Genomic DNA, 20499 nt, shown 5'->3' with positions numbered 1-20499 from the left:
GTATCCTACCAACCAGAGAGGACCGAGAACTGGACTCCACGTATCCTAGCAACCGGAGGGGACCGAGAACTGGACTCCACGTATCCTAGCAACCGGAGAGGACCGAAAACTGGACTCCACGTATCCTGGCAACCAGAGAGGACCGAGAACTTGACTCCATGTATCCTAGCAACCGGAGAGGACCGAGAACTGGACTCCACGTATCCTAGCAACCAGAGAGGACTAGACTCCTTGTACATCCCATACCCATTCCTGCCTCTGAAGATGATTGGTCGAGGGTTAGACTCCACCCCATACCCATTCCTATCTTTGAAGATGATTGGTCGAGGGTTAGACTCCACCCCATACCCATTCCTGCCTCTGAAGATGATTGGTCGAGGGTTAGACTCCACCCCATACCCATTCCTGCCTCTGAAGATGATTGGTCGAGGGTTAGACTCCACCCCATACCCATTCCTATCTCTGAAGATGATTGGTCGAGGGTTAGACTCCACCCCATACCCATTCCTCTAGAGATGGAGTGTACAAACCATGGCGGTTCCTGGAGTGTTTCGTCCTTTTTGCCCCTCTGCATGTTTCTCAGCAGTGGTGGGATCGCCGTCACTGCGGGGGGGTCCCTAAAGTCACTGTTTGGTAAAATTTCTCTGTTTTCCACATGGATGTGGGCGGAGTTTATAAAATAAATGGCTACAGATTAGAGGTCTTTCTTAACGTCGATATTCCAACGTGCAAACGGTCCGCATGGCCTCAGTTTAGGTGTTAAGATATATTCAAAAAAGCCGACATGTTTCAGAGGAACCGGAACCGCCTTCTTCAGGGCTCAGACTTGTAGCCATTCGGATCGCAAGGATCACATGTGGACTGTTTTGACTCTGAATCACTTCAACCAGAACACACAGATCTCCCCCTGCTTCCATCTCTCGCTCCCCCTTCTCCCACCACCCACACCCCCCTGCTCACACCCTACACCTCCCTTTCTCCCACCCCGTGCTCCCATTTCTTGCTCCTTCTGCTACTATCATTTGCTCCCCCTGCTCCAAACACCTGTATTCCCTGCTCCCACCACCCACACCCCCTTCTCCCATTGCTCTCTCCCTCTGCTCCCACCACCCACACCCCCTTCTCCCATTGCTCTCTCCCTCTGTTTCCACCACGTATTCCCCCTTCTCCCATCGCTCACTCCCTCTGCTTCCACCACGTATTCCCCCTTCTCCCATTGCTCTCTCCCTCTGCTTCCACCACCTATTCCCCCTGCTCCCACTGGCTGCTCCCTCTGCTTCAACCACCTGTTTTCCCTGCTTCCACCACCCGCACTCCCTTGATCCCACCACCCACACCCCCTTCTCCCATCGCTCTCGCCCTCTGCTTCCACCACGTATTCCCCCTTCTCCCATTGCTCTCTCCCTCTGCTTCCACCACGTATTCCCCCTTCTCCCATTGCTCTCTCCCTCTGCTTCCACCACCTATTCCCCCTGCTCCCACTGGCTGCTCCCTCTGCTTCAACCACCTGTTTTCCCTGCTTCCACCACCCGCACTCCCTTGATCCCACCACCCACACCCCCTTCTCCCATCGCTCTCGCCCTCTGCTTCCACCACGTATTCCCCCTTCTCCCATTGCTCTCTCCCTCTGTTTCCACCACGTATTCCCCCTTCTCCCATCGCTCACTCCCTCTGCTTCCACCATGTATTCCCCCTTCTCCCATTGCTCTCTCCCTCTGCTTCCACCACCTATTCCCCCTGCTCCCACTGGCTGCTCCCTCTGCTTCAACCACCTGTTTTCCCTGCTCCCACCACCCGCACTCCCTTGATCCCACCACCCACACCCCCTTCTCCCATCGCTCTCGCCCTCTGCTTCCACCACCTATTCCCCCTGCTCCCATTGGCTGCTCCCTCTGCTCCAACCACCTGTTTTCCCTGCTCCCACCACCCGGACCCCCCCCCCCCCCCCGATCCCACCACTCATACCCCCTTCTCCCATCGCTCTCTCTCTTTCAGCTTCCACCACCTATTCCCCCTTCTCCCATCACTCTTTCCCTCTGCTTCCACCACCTATTCCCCCTTCTCCCATTTGCTGCTCCCTCTCCTTCAACCACCTGTTTTCCCTGCTCCTACCACCCGCACTCCCCTGATCCTACCACCCACACCCCCTTCTTCCATCGCTCTCTCCCTCTGCTTCCACCACCTATTCCCCCTTATCCCATCACACTCTCCCTCTGCTTCCACAACCCACACCCCCTTCTTCCATCGCTCTCTCCCTCTGCTTCCACCACCTATTCCCCCTGGTCTCATTGCCTGCTCCAACCACCTGTTTTCTCTGCTCCCACCACCAGCACTACCCCCCCCGAGGGTAAATTCGTACAGGTTTACCCACCACTCACACCCCCTTCTCCCATCGCTCTCTCCCTCTGCTTCCACCACCTATTCCCCCTTCTCCCATTGCCCGCTCCCTCTGCTTCCACCACCTATTCCCCCTTCTCCCATTGCCCGCTCTCTCTGCTCCTGCCACCTGTACGAATTTACCTGCCTGGCACATTAGTTACCATGGTCACAAGTTGGGAGGACTTTATTGTTGGCTTCTCTTGGTGGTATGGTCGGGGATACTCACTGTTTGGGTTCACATTCTCGCAGAGCTCCGTCTTGGCTTCCCCGTTGGGCCGGTCGCTGGGCTTGTGTGACAAACGCGATGACATAGTGGCCGCCGTCACCACCGCCTTAAAGCTGCGCTTGCGTTTCTGGACATTCAGCTCCGGGTGGAAGATGATGATGTACACCTTGGGCATGTAGAGCATCCCCAGAGCCACCGAGGCACTAAGATTCATGGAGATGGTGAGCGTGGTGGTCTGGATGTAGAGCTGCAAGAAAAGGAAATCAATGAGTTAGAGAAACGTCCCAATGTTCGATCCAAGCACAGAGCACCCCAGACTATTCACATACTACTAGTATAATGCTGGAGGAATTTACAATGATTGTAGAAGGCATAGAGACCTTGAAACATGGGGCCCATTGGATGACACACTGACACTTGGGGGCCCCCTATTGATAACACACTGACACCTGGTTGCCCATTTGATAAAACACACACACTTAGGGACCCCCACTGATGACACATTGTTACTTGGGGGCCTATTTGATGACACACTGACACCTAGGGGCCCATTTGATGACCCCACACACATCTGGGGGCCCCCCATTGATGACACACTGACACATGGGGCCCCATTTGATGACACACTGATACTTGGTGCCCCCTATTGATGACCCACTGTCCCTTGGGGGGCCCCCCATTGATGGCACATTGATCGGTACAGTTGTGCCCCCCATTGATGGCACATTGATCGGTACAGTTGGGATCTCCATTGATCGGTACGGTTGGGATCCCCATTGATCGGTACGGTTGGGATCCCCATGATCGGAACAGTTGGGATCCCCATTGATCAGTACAGTTGGGATCCCCATTGATTGGTACGGTTGGGATCCCCATTGATCGGTACAGTTGGGATCCCCATTGATCGGTACGGTTGGGATCCCCATTGATCGGTACGGTTGGGATCCCCATTGATCGGTACGGTTGGGATCCCCATTGATCAGTACAGTTGGGATCCCCATTGATCAGTACAGTTGGGATCCCCATTGATCGGTACAGTTGGGATCCCCATTGATCAGTACAGTTGGGATCCCCATTGATCGGTACAGTTGGGATCCCCATTGATCGGTACGGTTGGGATCCCCATTGATCAGTACAGTTGGGATCCCCATTGATCGGTACAGTTGGGATCCCCATTGATCAGTACAGTTGGGATCCCCATTGATCAGTACAGTTGGGATCCCCAATTGATCGGTACAGTTGGGATCCCCATTGATCGGTACGGTTGGGATCCCCATTGATCGGTACAGTTGGGATCCCCATTGATCGGTACAGTTGGGATCCCCATTGATCAGTACAGTTGGGATCCCCATTGATCGGTACGGTTGGGATCCATCCACCAATCCCGCTCCTCCGATCTCAGTATATCAGATGCACAGCTGCGCTGATATAGGGAAGAATGATGTGACTTTGAGATAATAAAGGTGATTTGATGGGAGACGTTCCACCATGGATGACGGAAATTCCCCGTATTGTGGGACATTATTATCCTCCAGGATGACGGCTAATTATCTCTGATATGTTGTTATGACAGACGTCCCTACATTGTCCAACTATCGATCGGCTGAGCGGCGGGTGGTCCTCCGCCCATTTAATGGGACGAGCTGTCAATCAAAGTCATGTCAGGAGATAATGATCGCTCGGCGTCCTCGTTAATCAGCGCTGACTCTGAAGGATGAAAGTTTGTTCTGTGATTGACAAGTCGAGGAATGGCGCTCACAGACGTCCCGCTAATGGATTCCTCCGCTCCGTACAGAATGGAGAGTCGAGGCAAAAGACACTCATTCCCTAATTTACTACATATGGTGAGGAGTAAATAATGAGCCAATCTCCGAATCCATCCCCACCCCCCCCCCACCCTCACCCCCCCCCCCCAGGGAAAACCGCATTCCCGGAACTCCAATCTCACATTAATCATTCATAAATCTGAGGAGTCAGGACTCTGCGCATCTCATTCCACCCAACCCCGACACAACGCCTTCATCCTTACTGCTGGGTTATACCCTTGTCATGTGTCCCCAGCAGGGGAATCCCCCGTGTTATACCCCTTGTCATGTGTCCCCAGAAGGGGAATCCCCCGTGTTATACCCTTTGTCATGTGTCCCCAGCAGGGGAATCCCACGTGTTATACCCTTTGTCATGTGTCCCCAGCAGGGGAATCCCCCGTGTTATACCCTTTGTCATGTGTCTCCAAAAGGGGAATCCCACATGTTATACCCTTTGTCATGTGTCCCCAGCAGGGGAATCCCACGTGTTATACCCTTTGTCATGTGTCCCCAGCAGGGGAATCCCCCGTGTTATACCCTTTGTCATGTGTCTCCAAAAGGGGAATCCACGTGTTATACCCTTTGTCATGTGTCCCCAGCAGGGGAATCCCCCGTGTTATACCCCTTTTCATGTGTCCCCAGCAGGGGAATCCCACGTGTTATACCCTTTGTCATGTGTCCCCAGCAGGGGAATCCCCCGTGTTATACCCTTTGTCATGTGTCTCCAAAAGGGGAATCCCACATGTTATACCCTTTGTCATGTGTCCCCAGCAGGGGAATCCCACGTGTTATACCCTTTGTCATGTGTCCCCAGCAGGGGAATCCCCCGTGTTATACCCTTTGTCATGTGTCTCCAAAAGGGGAATCCCACGTGTTATACCCTTTGTCATGTGTCCCCAGCAGGGAATCCCCCGTGTTATACCCTTTGTCATGTGTCTCCAAAAGGGGAATCCCACATGTTATACCCTTTGTCATGTGTCCCAGCAGGAGAATCCCCCGTGTTATACCCTTTGTCATGTGTCCCCAGCAGGGGAATCCCACGTGTTATACCCTTTGTCATGTGTCCCCAGCAGGGGAATCCCCCGTGTTATACCCTTTGTCATGTGTCCCCAGCAGGGGAATCCCCCGTGTTATACCCTTTGTCATGTGTCCCCAGCAGGGGAATCCCCCGTGTTATACCCTTTGTCATGTGTCCCCAGCAGGGGAATCCCACGTGTTATACCCTTTGTCATGTGTCCCCAGCAGGGGATTCCCCCATGTTATACCCTTTGTCATGTGTCCCCAGCAGGGGAATCCCACGTGTTATACCCTTTGTCATGTGTCCCCAGCAGGGGAATCCCCCGTGTTATACCCTTTGTCATGTGTCCCCAGCAGGGGAATCCCCCGTGTTATACCCTTTGTCATGTGTCCCCAGAAGGGGAATCCCCCGTGTTATACCCTTTGTCATGTGTCCCCAACAGGGGAATCCCCCGTGTTATACCCTTTGTCATGTGTCCCCAGCAGGGGAATCCCCTGTGTTATACCCTTTGTCATGTGTCTCCAAAAGGGGAATCCCACATGTTATACCCTTTGTCATGTGTCCCCAGCAGGGGAATCCCCCGTGTTATACCCTTTGTCATGTGTCCCCAGCAGGGGAATCCCACGTGTTATACCCTTTGTCATGTGTCCCCAGCAGGGGAATCCCCCGTGTTATACCCTTTGTCATGTGTCCCCAGCAGGGGAATCCCCCGTGTTATACCCTTTGTCATGTGTCCCCAGCAGGGGAATCCCCCGTGTTATACCCTTTGTCATGTGTCCCCAGCAGGGGAATCCCACGTGTTATACCCTTTGTCATGTGTCCCCAGCAGGGGATTCCCCCATGTTATACCCTTTGTCATGTGTCCCCAGCAGGGGAATCCCACGTGTTATACCCTTTGTCATGTGTCCCCAGCAGGGGAATCCCCCGTGTTATACCCTTTGTCATGTGTCCCCAGCAGGGGAATCCCCCGTGTTATACCCTTTGTCATGTGTCCCCAACAGGGGAATCCCCCGTGTTATACCCTTTGTCATGTGTCCCCAGCAGGGGAATCCCCCGTGTTATACCCTTTGTCATGTGTCCCCAGCAGGGGATTCCCCCATGTTATACCCTTTGTCATGTGTCCCCAGCAGGGGAATCCCACGTGTTATACCCTTTGTCATGTGTCCCCAGCAGGGGAATCCCCCGTGTTATACCCTTTGTCATGTGTCCCCAACAGGGGAATCCCCCGTGTTATACCCTTTGTCATGTGTCCCCAGCAGGGGAATCCCCCTCACTTCCTGTCCAGGTGAAGAGTATCAAACAGTCTTCAACTGGCAGCAATGAACGCAGAAGAGGACTGGGATGAGGGGAGGTGCAGCCCCAGAGAGGAGGTGAGGATTGCAGGAAGATCCGCTTTTACTATTTTTGCAAATAATGAGCTACAGATCACAAAAATAAATAACTCCCCCCCACCCCCCCCCCACCGGATTTAATCATTTTATAAAGCTTCCCTTTGAATCTATTTAACATCCATAGGGACTCGGCAGACGAGGTGGAAACGTTACGTCATTCAATCACGGAACTTCTGCTGATTCCACTACTCTTCTCTCCCATGAAGACTACAAAGTGTAACTAAATGTACGTCCCCCAAAGTGAGGAACGCTCCATGTCGTCACCAACAACAAAGTCCTTCATCAGAAGGTTGTCATGATTGGAAATGACGGCGACATCCAACATCCATCGCTACTTTGTAGCATCATTCTATGAAGGAACATTTCCTCTCGCTGTGTATGTTACATTGTATCTTCTCATATAGTAACTGTAGGGGCCCCGGATCCTCTCTCTGTGTATGTTACATTGTATCTTGTCATATAGTAACTGTAGGGGCCCCGGATCCTCTCTCTGTGTGTGTTACATTGTATCTTGTCATATAGTGACTGTAGGGGCCCCGGATCCTCTCGCTGTGTATGTTACATTGTATCTTGTCATATAGTGACTGTAGGGGCCCCAGATCCTCTCGCTGTGTGTGTTACATTGTATCTTCTCATATAGTAACTGTAGGGGCCCCGGATCCTCTCTCTGCGTATGTTACATTGTATCTTGTCATATAGTAACTGTAGGGGCCCCGGATCCTCTCTCTGTGTATGTTACATTGTATCTTGTCATATAGTGACTGTAGGGGCCCCGGATCCTCTCGCTGTGTATGTTACATTGTATCTTGTCATATAGTGACTGTAGGGGCCCCGGATCCTCTCACTGTGTATGTTACATTGTATCTTGTCATATAGTAACTGTAGGGGCCCCGGATCCTCTCTCTGCGTGTGGCTGACCTGTATATTCCTGCAATATCTTCTATGACACCTTCTAACTGACACCTTTACCTGGACCACCAACAGGCACCATCCCACCTTTACCTGGACCACCAACAGGAACCATCCCACCTTTACCTGGACCACCAACAGGCACCGTCCCACCTTTACCTGGACCACCAACAGGAACCATCCCACCTTTACCTGGACCACCAACAGGCACCGTCCCACCTTTACCTGGACCACCAACACGCACCGTCCCACCTTTACCTGGACCACCAACAGGCGCTGTCCCACCTTTACCTGGACCACCAACATGCGCCGTCCCACCTTTACCTGGACCACCAACACGCGCCGTCCCACCTTTACCTGGACCACCAACATGCGCCGTCCCACCTTTACCTGGACCACCAACACGCGCCGTCCCACCTTTACCTGGACCACCAACACGCCTGTAACTGTTTAAATGAGATTTAGTAAAGCCCTAAAAAATGTGACAAATACAAGAAAAGTCAAACCGTCTACCACAGAAGGTGATTGGCAGAAAGATGAGCCGTCTCTGAGCATCTATGGCCCCCCCAACCCCTCCTCCACTGTCCAGTAGGACTAGATGTCCTGTAATGCTGTCCTGCTGGGGTCGGGGTCCTCATCCTCTGGAGGGGGGCTACACACCTGACTGATTTGGACTCTTTGTGGTTTATATTATGGGGTGTCTGTTAACCCTTCGCACCCCTAAGGTTAGTCCCATTGTAGGGAACGGCTGGGACGCGGTTTGGGGAAATCTGGTTCTGGTTGGCGTGTGGCACGCGGCATGCATAGCGACTCTCATCATTGAAGTGCATTTCAGATATTTCTGGCATTGTTGTAGATTTGGCGGCGCGGAGTCCATGGAGGAGCGTTGTGTAGATTTGGTGGTGCGGAGTCCATGGAGGAGCGTTGTGTAGATTTGGTGGTGCGGAGTCCATGGAGGAGCATTGTGTAGATTTGGTGGTGCGGAGTCCATGGAGGAGCGTTGTGTAGATTTGGTGGTGCGGAGTCCATGGAGGAGCGTTGTGTAGATTTGGTGGTGCGGAGTCCATGGAGGAGCGTTGTGTAGATTTGGTGGTGCGGAGTCCATGGAGGAGCGTTGTGTAGATTTGGCGGTGCGGAGTCCATGGAGGAGCGTTGTGTAGATTTGGCGGCGCGGAGTCCATGGAGGAGCGTTGTTTAGATTTGGTGGTGCGGAGTCCATGGAGGAGCGTTGTGTAGATTTGGTGGTGCGGAGTCCATGGAGGAGCGTTGTGTAGATTTGGTGGCGCGGAGTCCATGGAGGAGCGTTGTGTAGATTTGGTGGCGCGGAGTCCATGGAGGAGCGTTGTGTAGATTTGGTGGCGCGGAGTCCATGGAGGAGCGTTGTGTAGATTTGGCGGTGCGGAGTCCATGGAGGAGCGTTGTGTAGATTTGGTGGTGCGGAGTCCATGGAGGAGCGTTGTGTAGATTTGGTGGCGCGGAGTCCATGGAGGAGCGTTGTGTAGATTTGGTGGCGCGGAGTCCATGGAGGAGCGTTGTGTAGATTTGGTGGCGCGGAGTCCATGGAGGAGCGTTGTGTAGATTTGGCGGCGCGGAGTCCATGGAGGAGCGTTGTGTAGATTTGGTGGTGCGGAGTCCATGGAGGAGCGTTGTGTAGATTTGGTGGAGCGGAGTCCATGGAGGAGCGTTGTGTAGATTTGGTGGCGCGGAGTCCATGGAGGAGCGTTGTGTAGATTTGGTGGTGCGGAGTCCATGGAGGAGCGTTGTGTAGATTTGGTGGTGCGGAGTCCATGGAGGAGCGTTGTGTAGATTTGGCGGCGTGGAGTCCATGGAGGAGCGTTGTGTAGATTTGGCGGCGTGGAGTCCATGGAGGAGCGTTGTGTAGATGGAGTTCCCCTCCCGGGTTATTCGGAGACTCCGGTTCTGCGGAATGAAGTACATCCTCTAAGCTCCTCCTATCCGCTCTCCTCGCACAATCGCTGAAGATGGATTCCATGTTCCTGACGCTCCGGCTCCGTCTTTCCTCTCCAACTGAACAGAAGGATATAAAGTGAAAACCCTCCGCCGGTCCCGGGAATGAGGAGAGATTCCGGGACTACAAAGCTCCTTCCCCCATGTGGGGGCCGAAGAGCCCAGAAATAGAACATCTACTGAAAGAACGGAGCCCCCCCGGGGCGGTGACCACACAGTGCGCTCCCAGTACTCCCAGTATACTCAGATGGGGGCTGATTTACTAAACTAACAAGAGTAGGGATCGCTGGTCGCCGTATATCTGTACATAGCGCTTGTACCCCCCGATGATCCTCCACCGATGTCCGCTGTGTATGGTGCGCTCCCTGCTCTGCTCCTAGCGCTGGTCGCTATGGGATACGGAACGCTCTGCTCCTAGCGCTGGTCGCTATGGGATACGGAACGCTCTGCTCCTAGCGCTGGTTGCTATGGGATACGGAACGCTCTGCTCCTAGCGCTGGTTGCTATGGGATATGGAACTCTCTGCTCCTAGCGCTGGTTGCTATGGGATATGGAACGCTCTGCTCCTGGCGCTGGTTGCTATGGGATACGGAACGTTCTGCTCCTAGCATTGGTTGCTATGGGATATGGAACGCTCTGCTCCTGGCGCTGGTTGCTATGGGATACGGAACGTTCTGCTCCTAGCATTGGTTGCTATGGGATACGGAACGCTCTGCTCCTAGCATTGGTTGCTATGGGATACGGAACGCTCTGCTCCTCGCTTGTTCCAATGTTCTTCATACAACACATAAACATGAAGAGCGCGGCTCGGGGAGACAAGTACAGGGAGCCCCCACACCCGGCTCTGATGTATAATTGATGTGTAGATCCCGTACATGTCGGTGTCAGGAGGCGGCCGGGCCAACAATTCCATTTATTTGTTCATCCGAGTGAAGATGATGAGTTGACGTCGGAGCGTTTCTGTTTTTATTACACAGCGCAGAACGCCAACCAGAGAACGCAGAACGCCATCCAGAGAACGCAGAACGCCAACCAGAGAACACAGAACGCCATCCAGAGAACGCAGAACGCCAACCAGAGAACACAGAACGCCAACCAGAGAACGCAGAACGCCATCCACACAGCGCAGAACGCCAACCAGAGAACGCAGAACGCCATCCACACAGCGCAGAACGCCAACCAGAGAACGCAGAACGCCATCCACACAGCGCAGAACGCCATCCACACAGCGCAGAACGCCAACCAGAGAACGCAGAACGCCAACCAGAGAACGCCAACCAGAGAACGCAGAACGCCATCCACACAGCACAGAACACCATCCACACAGCGCAGAACGCCAACCAGAGAACGCCAACCAGAGAACGCAGAACGCCATCCACACAGCGCAGAACACCAACCAGAGAACGCCAACCAGAGAACGCAGAACACCATCCACACAGCGCAGAACGCCATCCACACAGCGCAGAACGCCATCCACACAGCGCAGAACTCCAACCAGAGAACGCCAACCAGAGAACGCAGAACACCATCCACACAGCGCAGAACGCCATCCACACAGCGCAGAACGCCAACCAGAGAATGCAGAACGCCATCCACACAGCGCAGAACGCCAACCAGAGAACGCAGAACACCATCCACACAGCGCAGAACGCCATCCACACAGCGCAGAACGCCAACCAGAGAACGCAGAACGCCAACCAGAGAACACAGAACGCCATCCAGAGAACGCAGAACGCCAACCAGAGAACACAGAACGCCAACCAGAGAACGCAGAACGCCAACCAGGGAACACAGAACGCCAACCAGAGAACGCAGAACGCCAACCAGAGAACACAGAACGCCATCCACACAGCGCAGAACGCCATCCACACAGCGCAGAACGCCATCCACACAGCGCAGAACGCCAACCAGAGAACGCAGAACGCCATCCACACAGCGCAGAACGCCAACCAGAGAACGCAGAACGCCATCCACACAGCGCAGAACGCCAACCAGAGAACGCAGAACGCCATCCACACAGCGCAGAACGCCATCCACACAGCGCAGAACGCCAACCAGAGAACGCAGAACGCCAACCAGAGAACGCCAACCAGAGAACGCAGAACGCCATCCACACAGCACAGAACACCATCCACACAGCGCAGAACGCCAACCAGAGAACGCCAACCAGAGAACGCAGAACGCCATCCACACAGCGCAGAACACCAACCAGAGAACGCCAACCAGAGAACGCAGAACACCATCCACACAGCGCAGAACGCCATCCACACAGCGCAGAACGCCATCCACACAGCGCAGAACTCCAACCAGAGAACGCCAACCAGAGAACGCAGAACACCATCCACACAGCGCAGAACGCCATCCACACAGCGCAGAACGCCAACCAGAGAATGCAGAACGCCATCCACACAGCGCAGAACGCCAACCAGAGAACGCAGAACGCCATCCACACAGCGCAGAACGCCATCCACACAGCGCAGAACGCCAACCAGAGAACGCAGAACGCCAACCAGAGAACGCCAACCAGAGAACGCAGAACGCCATCCACACAGCACAGAACACCATCCACACAGCGCAGAACGCCAACCAGAGAACGCCAACCAGAGAACGCAGAACGCCATCCACACAGCGCAGAACACCAACCAGAGAACGCCAACCAGAGAACGCAGAACACCATCCACACAGCGCAGAACGCCATCCACACAGCGCAGAACGCCAACCAGAGAACGCCAACCAGAGAACGCAGAACGCCATCCACACAGCGCAGAACTCCAACCAGAGAACGCCAACCAGAGAACGCAGAACACCATCCACACAGCGCAGAACGCCATCCACACAGCGCAGAACGCCATCCACACAGCGCAGAACGCCAACCAGAGAACGCAGAACGCCAACCAGAGAACGCCAACCAGAGAACGCAGAACGCCATCCACACAGCACAGAACACCATCCACACAGCGCAGAACGCCAACCAGAGAACGCCAACCAGAGAACGCAGAACGCCATCCACACAGCGCAGAACACCAACCAGAGAACGCCAACCAGAGAACGCAGAACACCATCCACACAGCGCAGAACGCCATCCACACAGCGCAGAACGCCATCCACACAGCGCAGAACTCCAACCAGAGAACGCCAACCAGAGAACGCAGAACACCATCCACACAGCGCAGAACGCCATCCACACAGCGCAGAACACCAACCAGAGAACGCCAACCAGAGAACGCAGAACACCATCCACACAGCTCAGAACGCCAACCAGAGAATGCAGAACGCCATCCACACAGCGCAGAACGCCATCCACACAGCGCAGAACGCCATCCACACAGCGCAGAACGCCATCCACACAGCGCAGAACACCAACCAGAGAACGCCAACCAGAGAACGCAGAACACCATCCACACAGCTCAGAACGCCAACCAGAGAATGCAGAACGCCATCCACACAGCGCAGAACGCCATCCACACAGCGCAGAACGCCATCCACACAGCGCAGAACGCCATCCAGAGAACGCAGAACGCCAACCAGAGAACGCAGAACGCCATCCCCTCAGCGCAGAACGCCATCCACACAGCGCAGAACGCCAACCAGAGAACGCAGAACGCCAACCAGAGAACGCCAACCAGAGAACGCAGAACGCCATCCCCTCAGCGCAGAACGCCATCCCCTCAGCGCAGGACGCCAACCACACAGCGCAGAACGCCATCCACACAGCGCAGAACGCCATCCCCTCAGCGCAGGACGCCATCCCCTCAGCGCAGGACGCCATGATGCTGGATGCTGCGTTTATTCTTTGTCATAAAAGCCGAACTCCAGGCAGATAAAAGACACGACTCGATGCAGCTCTGTAATCAATAAATCCGAGCCGTGGGAGTAACTGCTTGTGTCCCGGGGTCAGCCTCCCGCAGTCTCTGTACAGCAGGGCTGGAGTGTGAGAGGAAGAAGCAGCACAAGCAGACATTTAGTTCAGGTGCTGATAGGAGGAGAGAGCAGAGTGACAGAGAGGGGAGCTCATCAGTCTGCTGCTTCTCTTTTCACTGGGGGGGTGAGGGGATGTGTGGATGAGGGAATGGGGGGAGGGGGGTGAGGAGATGGGATAGAGAGGGGATGGGTAATGGGGGGGGGGGTGAAGGGATGGGGGGGTGAAGGGATAGGTAATGGGGGGGATAAGGGGATGAGTAATGGGGGGGATGGGCACTGCCAGGGTCTTAGGTTTCCTCCAGATCGGAGATCACATTATCGGAATATCGCGGCGGCGCGGTTGTTTCCAGTATTTGACCCTCGCCACCATCGTTATCATCGGCGTATCTTCCTTCCCGCGGCGGCTCTCAGATCAGGCGGCACTAATTCCCAAACTCAGATAAGAGAGAAGAGCGCGGCATCAGACAAAGTTTAAAGAGGAGGACGCCATCGGAGATAAACAAACATCGCGGGCGGGGGAGGGGGAACGCCGATCAACAAACAAGAGCCCGGCGCAGATAATTACGGGACATTAAAATCCATAAATGTCTTCCCTGGCGATGGATCTGAACGCCACTCACTCGGCGAGGACGATAATAAGAACATCATCATTTCAAGACTTTAATGAGAGGAGACACGGTGATGGACGCGGCGGTGGACCTGGTGGTGTATGCTGTGGTGGACCTGGTGGTGTATGCTGTGGTGGATGTGGTGGTGGATGTGGTGGTGGACCTGGTGGTGTATGCTGTGGTGGACGTGGTGGTGGACCTGGTGGTGGACCTGGTGGTGTATGCTGTGGTGGGCCTGGTGGTGTATGCTGTGGTGGATGTGGTGGTGGACCTGGTGGTGTATGCTGTGGTGGATGTGGTGGTGGACCTGGTGGTGTATGCTGTGGTGGACCTGGTGGTGGACCTGGTGGTGTATGCTGTGGTGGACGTGGTGGTGGATGTGGTGGTGGACCTGGTGGGGGACCCAGTGGTGTGTGCGGTGGTGGACGTGATGGCGGACGTGGTGGTAGACCTGACAGATGTGGTGGTGGATGTGGTTGTGGACCTGGTGATGTATGCAGTGGTGTCCTCGGTGGTGTAGACAGTGGTGGATGTGGTGGTGGACGTGGTGGAGAACATGGCGGTGGACCTGGTGGTGCATGCTGTGGTGGACATGGTGGTGGACCTGGTGGTGTATGGGGTGGTGGACGTGATGGTGGACGTGGCGGTGGACCTGGTGGGGGACCCAGTGGTGTGTGCGGTGGTGGACGTGGTGGTGGACCTGATGGACGCGGTGGTGGATGCAGTGGTGGACCTGGTGGTGTCCTCGGTGGTGTAGACAGTGGTGGACAAGGTGGTGGACTCTGCTCTGAATTCAGGAGCAGTGCAGCATGGTTGTCACCCCTTCAAAGGAAGTTCTCCCCTCACTTGTGGCAATTCAAACATTTTGGATATATTCTCTGAGAGTCAGAAATCGCCGGCCACCTGAAACAGCGCCAATTGTTAAGCTGAACTCTGCCCTCCAGCTGTACCGGCTCCTCCCCTTCAGTCTTGCACAGGTGTACCCAGGGGTGGACTGACAACTCATGGGGCCCCCGGGCAATAGGGGATCATGGGGCCCCTGTGTCCTTGCCCAAACTCAAAAAAAGCCTATGAAAAAGGTACCAGGGGCATCTCATGGGGCCCCCTACTGACCCCGGGCCCTCAGGCAGTGCCCGAGTTTCCAAATGGTCAATCCGTCCCTGAGTGTACCGGCTCCTCCCCTTCAGTCTTGCACAGGTGTACCGGCTCCTCCCCTTCAGTCTTGCACAGGTGTACCGGCTCCTCCCCTCCAGTCTTGCACAGGTGTACCGGCTCTTCCCCTCTAGTCTTGCACAGGTGTACCGGCTCCTCCCCTTCAGTCTTGCACAGGTGTACCGGCTCCTCCCCTTCAGTCTCGCACAGGTGTAGCGGCTCCTCCCCTTCAGTCTCGCACAGGTGTACCGGCTCCTCCCCTTCAGTCTTGCACAGGTGTACCGGCTCCTCCCCTCCAGTCTTGCACAGGTGTACCGGCTCCTCCCCTGGGTACTCTGATATCACTGCACACTGGGAGATCCTCACAATGTGCATCAGAAGCTGCAGGAAGTCAGATAGAGCTCCGCCTCATTTCCTGGCTGGAGGACATCCAGCATCATCTAGCTCTTTCCTCCCCAGTCTGACTGCCCCTTGGCCCCGTCCCTTTTATTCATTAGCTCAGCATCACATATGGATGTTATATTGGGTACTCTGCATGCAGCCTGCCTAGGAACGCTCCTCCAGACTGATGCCCACCCATCAAGGCATTTTAATATTTGCATAACTCCTCCCACTGCTTGCATCTGAGGACTCTGAAGAGAAGTAGTGAGGCAGGGTGCTGGGATGTTTTCAGTAAGCTATGTAAAGCACCTTGCTGGCCCCTCCCACCAGCCATGATCTGATTGCATTGCATAGAAAAGCACAGAGACCCAGTGATGACATCACCAGGACTAAAATAAGGCAGGTAATGAAAACAGTTTGTAGTTATAGATATGATTGGTAGGTTGAGGGTCGGGCCACTTACTGCACAAATATAGCATCCTTGCACCTTCCTCTGACACAACAGCTCCATTTTCTGTGATGATCTTTATGTATCCATTTTATATACAACAAAAAAGAACAAAGTGAAGTCCCGAGAGAAGAGCCGTCTTTATAATTCACCGAGAAGTCTCCAGCAAGAAGTCCATCGATGGGTGAACACAGACGGCCTCAGTCCTGGGAGAAGTCCATCGATGGGTGAACACAGGCGGCCTCAGTCCTGAGAGAAGTCCATCGATGGGTGAACACAGGTGGCCTCAGTCCTGGGAGAAGTCCATCGATGGGTGAACACAGGCGGCCTCAGTCCTGGGAGAAGTCCATCGATGGGTGCACACAGACGGCCTCAGTCCTGAGAGAAGTCCATCGATGGGTGCACACAGACGGCCTCAGTCCTGGGAGAAGTCCATCGATGGGTGCACACAGGCGGCCTCAGTCCTGAGAGAAGTCCATCGATGGGTGAACACAGGCGGCCTCAGTCCTGGGAGAAGTCCATCGATGGGTGAACACAGGCGGCCTCAGTCCTGGGAGAAGTCCATCGATGGGTGAACACAGACGGCCTCAGTCCTGAGAGAAGTCCATCGATGGGTGAACACAGGCGGCCTCAGTCCTGGGAGAAGTCCATCGATGGGTGAACACAGACGGCCTCAGTCCTGGGAGAAGTCCATCGATGGGTGAACACAGACGGCCTCAGTCCTGAGAGAAGTCCATCGATGGGTGAACACAGGCGGCCTCAGTCCTGGGAGAAGTCCATCGATGGGTGCACACAGACGGCCTCAGTCCTGAGAGAAGTCCATCGATGGGTGAACACAGGCGGCCTCAGTCCTGGGAGAAGTCCATCGATGGGTGAACACAGACGGCCTCAGTCCTGGGAGAAGTCCATCGATGGTGAACACAGGCGGCCTCAGTCCTGGGAGAAGTCCATCGATGGGTGAACACAGGCGGCCTCAGTCCTGGGAGAAGTCCATCGATGGGTGAACACAGGCGGCCTCAGTCCTGGGAGAAGTCCATCGATGGGTGAACACAGGCGGCCTCAGTCCTGGGAGAAGTCCATCGATGGGTGAACACAGGCGGCCTCAGTCCTGGGAGAAGTCCATCGATGGGTGAACACAGGCGGCCTCAGTCCTGGGAGAAGTCCATCGATGGGTGAACACAGGCGGCCTCAGTCCTGGGAGAAGTCCATCGATGGGTGAACACAGGCGGCCTCAGTCCTGGGAGAAGTCCATCGATGGGTGAACACAGGCGGCCTCAGTCCTGGGAGAAGTCCATCGATGGGTGAACACAGGCGGCCTCAGTCCTGGGAGAAGTCCATCGATGGGTGAACACAGGCGGCCTCAGTCCTGAGAGAAGTCCATCGATGGGTGAACACAGATGGCCTCAGTCCTGAGAGAAGTCCATCAATGGGTGAACACAGGCGGCCTCAGTCCTGAGAGAAGTCCATTGGCTGATTGTCTCCCAGTCACCGGCGGCAGGCCTCGGCGTTCCCGTCTTGCAATGTAAATTGTTCAATGGAGCGTGAGGGAAGTTTGAGCCGTGACAAAGGAAGCCGCCCCAGGGACAGGAGCGAAACAAATGACGGCAGTTAGCCTCGGTTATGGAGACGGGTCAGGAGGAGATCTCCACCAGGATGGTGGTTCAGAACCTCTCCTGCGCTCCGTTGCTGTGTGCCAACATCTGGGCCAAAGAGGCCTCATCCTGGGAACGCAGCGCTGAGACGAATGTCAGGAATGGCATTCAGAACTGAAAGATCTTTCTAGGCTTTCATCTTGTCTCCATAACCCGATTCTTAATATTTCATTTTATAGTTCAGTTATACGGCACTGTACAGGATCCTTCACCATGGAGGATGGAGCTTCCAGTACAGACACACACTGTCCTGGATCAGATTGTGGTGGCAGATGACTGTCCTGGATCAGATTGTGGTGGAAGATGACTATCCTGGATCAGATTGTGGTGGAAGATGACTACCCTGGCCAGTGTGTGGTAGAAGATGACTATCCTGGACAGTGTGTGGTAGAAGATGACTATCCTGGTCAGTGTGTGGTAGAAGATGACTATCCTGGTCAGTGTGTGGTAGAAGATGACTATCCTGGTCAGTGTGTGGTAGAAGATGACTATCCTGGACAGTGTGTGGTAGAAGATGACTATCCTGGACAGTGTGTGGTAGAAGATGACTATCCTGGACAGTGTGTGGTAGAAGATGACTATCCTGGACAGTGTGTGGTAGAAGATGACTATCCTGGACAGTGTGTGGTAGAAGATGACTATCCTGGTCAGTGTGTGGTAGAAGATGACTATCCTGGTCAGTGTGTGGTAGAAGATGACTATCCTGGCCAGTGTGTGGTAGAAGATGACTATCCTGGATCAGATTGTGGTGGAAGATGACTATCCTGGTCAGTGTGTGGTAGAAGATGACTATCCTGGACAGTGCGTGGTAGAAGATGACTATCCTGGACAGTGCGTGGTGGAAGATGACTATCCTGGACAGTGCGTGGTGGAAGATGACTATCCTGGACAGTGTGTGGTGGAAGATGACTATCCTGGACAGTGTGTGGTGGAAGATGACTACCCTGGACAGTGTGTGGTGGAAGATGACTACCCTGGACAGTGTGTGGTGGAAGATGACTACCCTGGCCAGTGTGTGGTGGAAGATGACTATCCTGGACAGTGTGTGGTGGAAGATGACTATCCTGGACAGTGTGTGGTGGAAGATGACTACCCTGGACAGTGTGTGGTGGAAGATGACTATCCTGGACAGTGTGTGGTGGAAGATGACTATCCTGGACAGTGTGTGGTGGAAGATGACTACCCTGGACAGTGTGTGGTGGAAGATGACTATCCTGGCCAGTGTGTGGTGGAATATGACTACCCTGGCCAGTGTGTGGTGGAAGATGACTACCCTGGACAGTGTGTGGTGGAAGATGACTACCCTGGTCAGTGTGTGGTAGAAGATGACTACCCTGGACAGTGTGTGGTGGAAGATGACTACCCTGGCCAGTGTGTGGTGGATGATGACTACCCTGGACAGTGTGTGGTAGACGATGACTACACTGGCCAGTGTGTGGTAGACGATGACTATCCTGGCCAGTGTGTGGTAGACGATGACTATCCTGGCCAGTGTGTGGTAGACGATGACTACCCTGGACAGTGTGTGGTAGACGATGACTATCCTGGCCAGTGTGTGGTAGAAGATGACTATCCTGACCAGTGTGTGGTAGACGATGACTATCCTGGCCAGTTTTTGGTAGAAGATGACCATCCTGGACCAGATTGTGGAAGAAAATGACTATCCTGGCCAATTTGTGGTAGAAGATGACCATCCTGGCCAGTTTGTGGTAGAAGATGACCATCCTGGCCAGTTTGTGGTAGAAGATGACCATCCTGGACCAGATTGTGGAAGAAGGTGACCATCCTGGACCAGATTGTGGAAGAAGATGACTATCCTGGCCAATTTGTGGTAGAAGTGACCATCCTGGACCAGTTTGTGGTAGAAGGTGACCATCCTTGACCAGATTGTGGAAGAAGGTGACTATCCTGGCCAATCTGTGATAGAAGATGACCATCCTGGCCAGTTTGTGGAAGAAAACGACTATTCCGGCCAGTTTCTGGATTCTTGGTGTAAATAATAGGAAGACATACAGACTGTACAGGGACTCCAGTGCTGCAATGACATATGGCTAACCACCTCTGTCAGGTATTTATTAGAATCTGTGACTTTAGTGGGGAGACTTCCTATCATTTCTTATTTGATGAGATCCAGACAGAACAGGAAGTGAGGGGACATCCACCCAGAAGGGCACAGGAGGCAATCATTATTTGTCTAGTAGGTTGGCGAAGGGTTGTTGACGTGTTCTGTGTGTATTCACAATTCTTACACGTGTTGAATCGGATGGACCTTATCAGCTATGTAACCTGATCTGTATATGGATCTCAGAGTCCACAGACGGTGCTTCATTGTTTCATATTCTCAGGTCCTTACGAAGGGAGTCACAGCCCCCGAAATGTGTTGGCTCTATAAACAGTGATTGGAATAAACTATTTGGACTCAAATATCTCGGTGCGATGCTCCAACTTTAGACTCGTTCATCCCTAAATCCTTCCCCAACCTAAGCTGCCGGAACAATATTCAGATTCTCTATATTTACTCCACCGCCATGGTAACAGATGATAACAATAGGAAATAAACAAAGACATTCATCTACCTCCCCAAGGCCAGAAATATGGGCAGCTCCAGTGTTGACTGGTCTTTGAAGATGTCGGGTTCCAG

At 54.0% G+C, this 20499-nt stretch overlaps 1 protein-coding gene across 1 annotated transcript in view; it reads right to left on the bottom strand.

Moving 5' to 3' along the window:
* The window catches only part of LOC149427578 (metabotropic glutamate receptor 7-like), a 34233-nt gene extending 30460 nt beyond the window's left edge, over positions 1 to 3773 (bottom strand). The window contains exon 1 of the mRNA XM_089667888.1: positions 2606 to 3773. Within this exon, the coding sequence (XP_089524014.1) occupies positions 2606 to 2819 (214 nt within the window). The 5' untranslated portion in view covers positions 2820 to 3773. The remainder of the gene's footprint in view (positions 1 to 2605) is intronic.
* Between the last annotated feature and the right edge of the window lie 16726 nt (positions 3774 to 20499).

Source organism: Staurois parvus, unplaced genomic scaffold, assembly GCF_062004578.1.
Source record: "Staurois parvus isolate SC_StPar_1 unplaced genomic scaffold, SC_StPar_1.0 ptg003647l, whole genome shotgun sequence".
Lineage (NCBI taxonomy): Eukaryota > Metazoa > Chordata > Amphibia > Anura > Ranidae > Staurois > Staurois parvus.
This window is presented reverse-complemented; position numbering and strand designations above follow the sequence as displayed.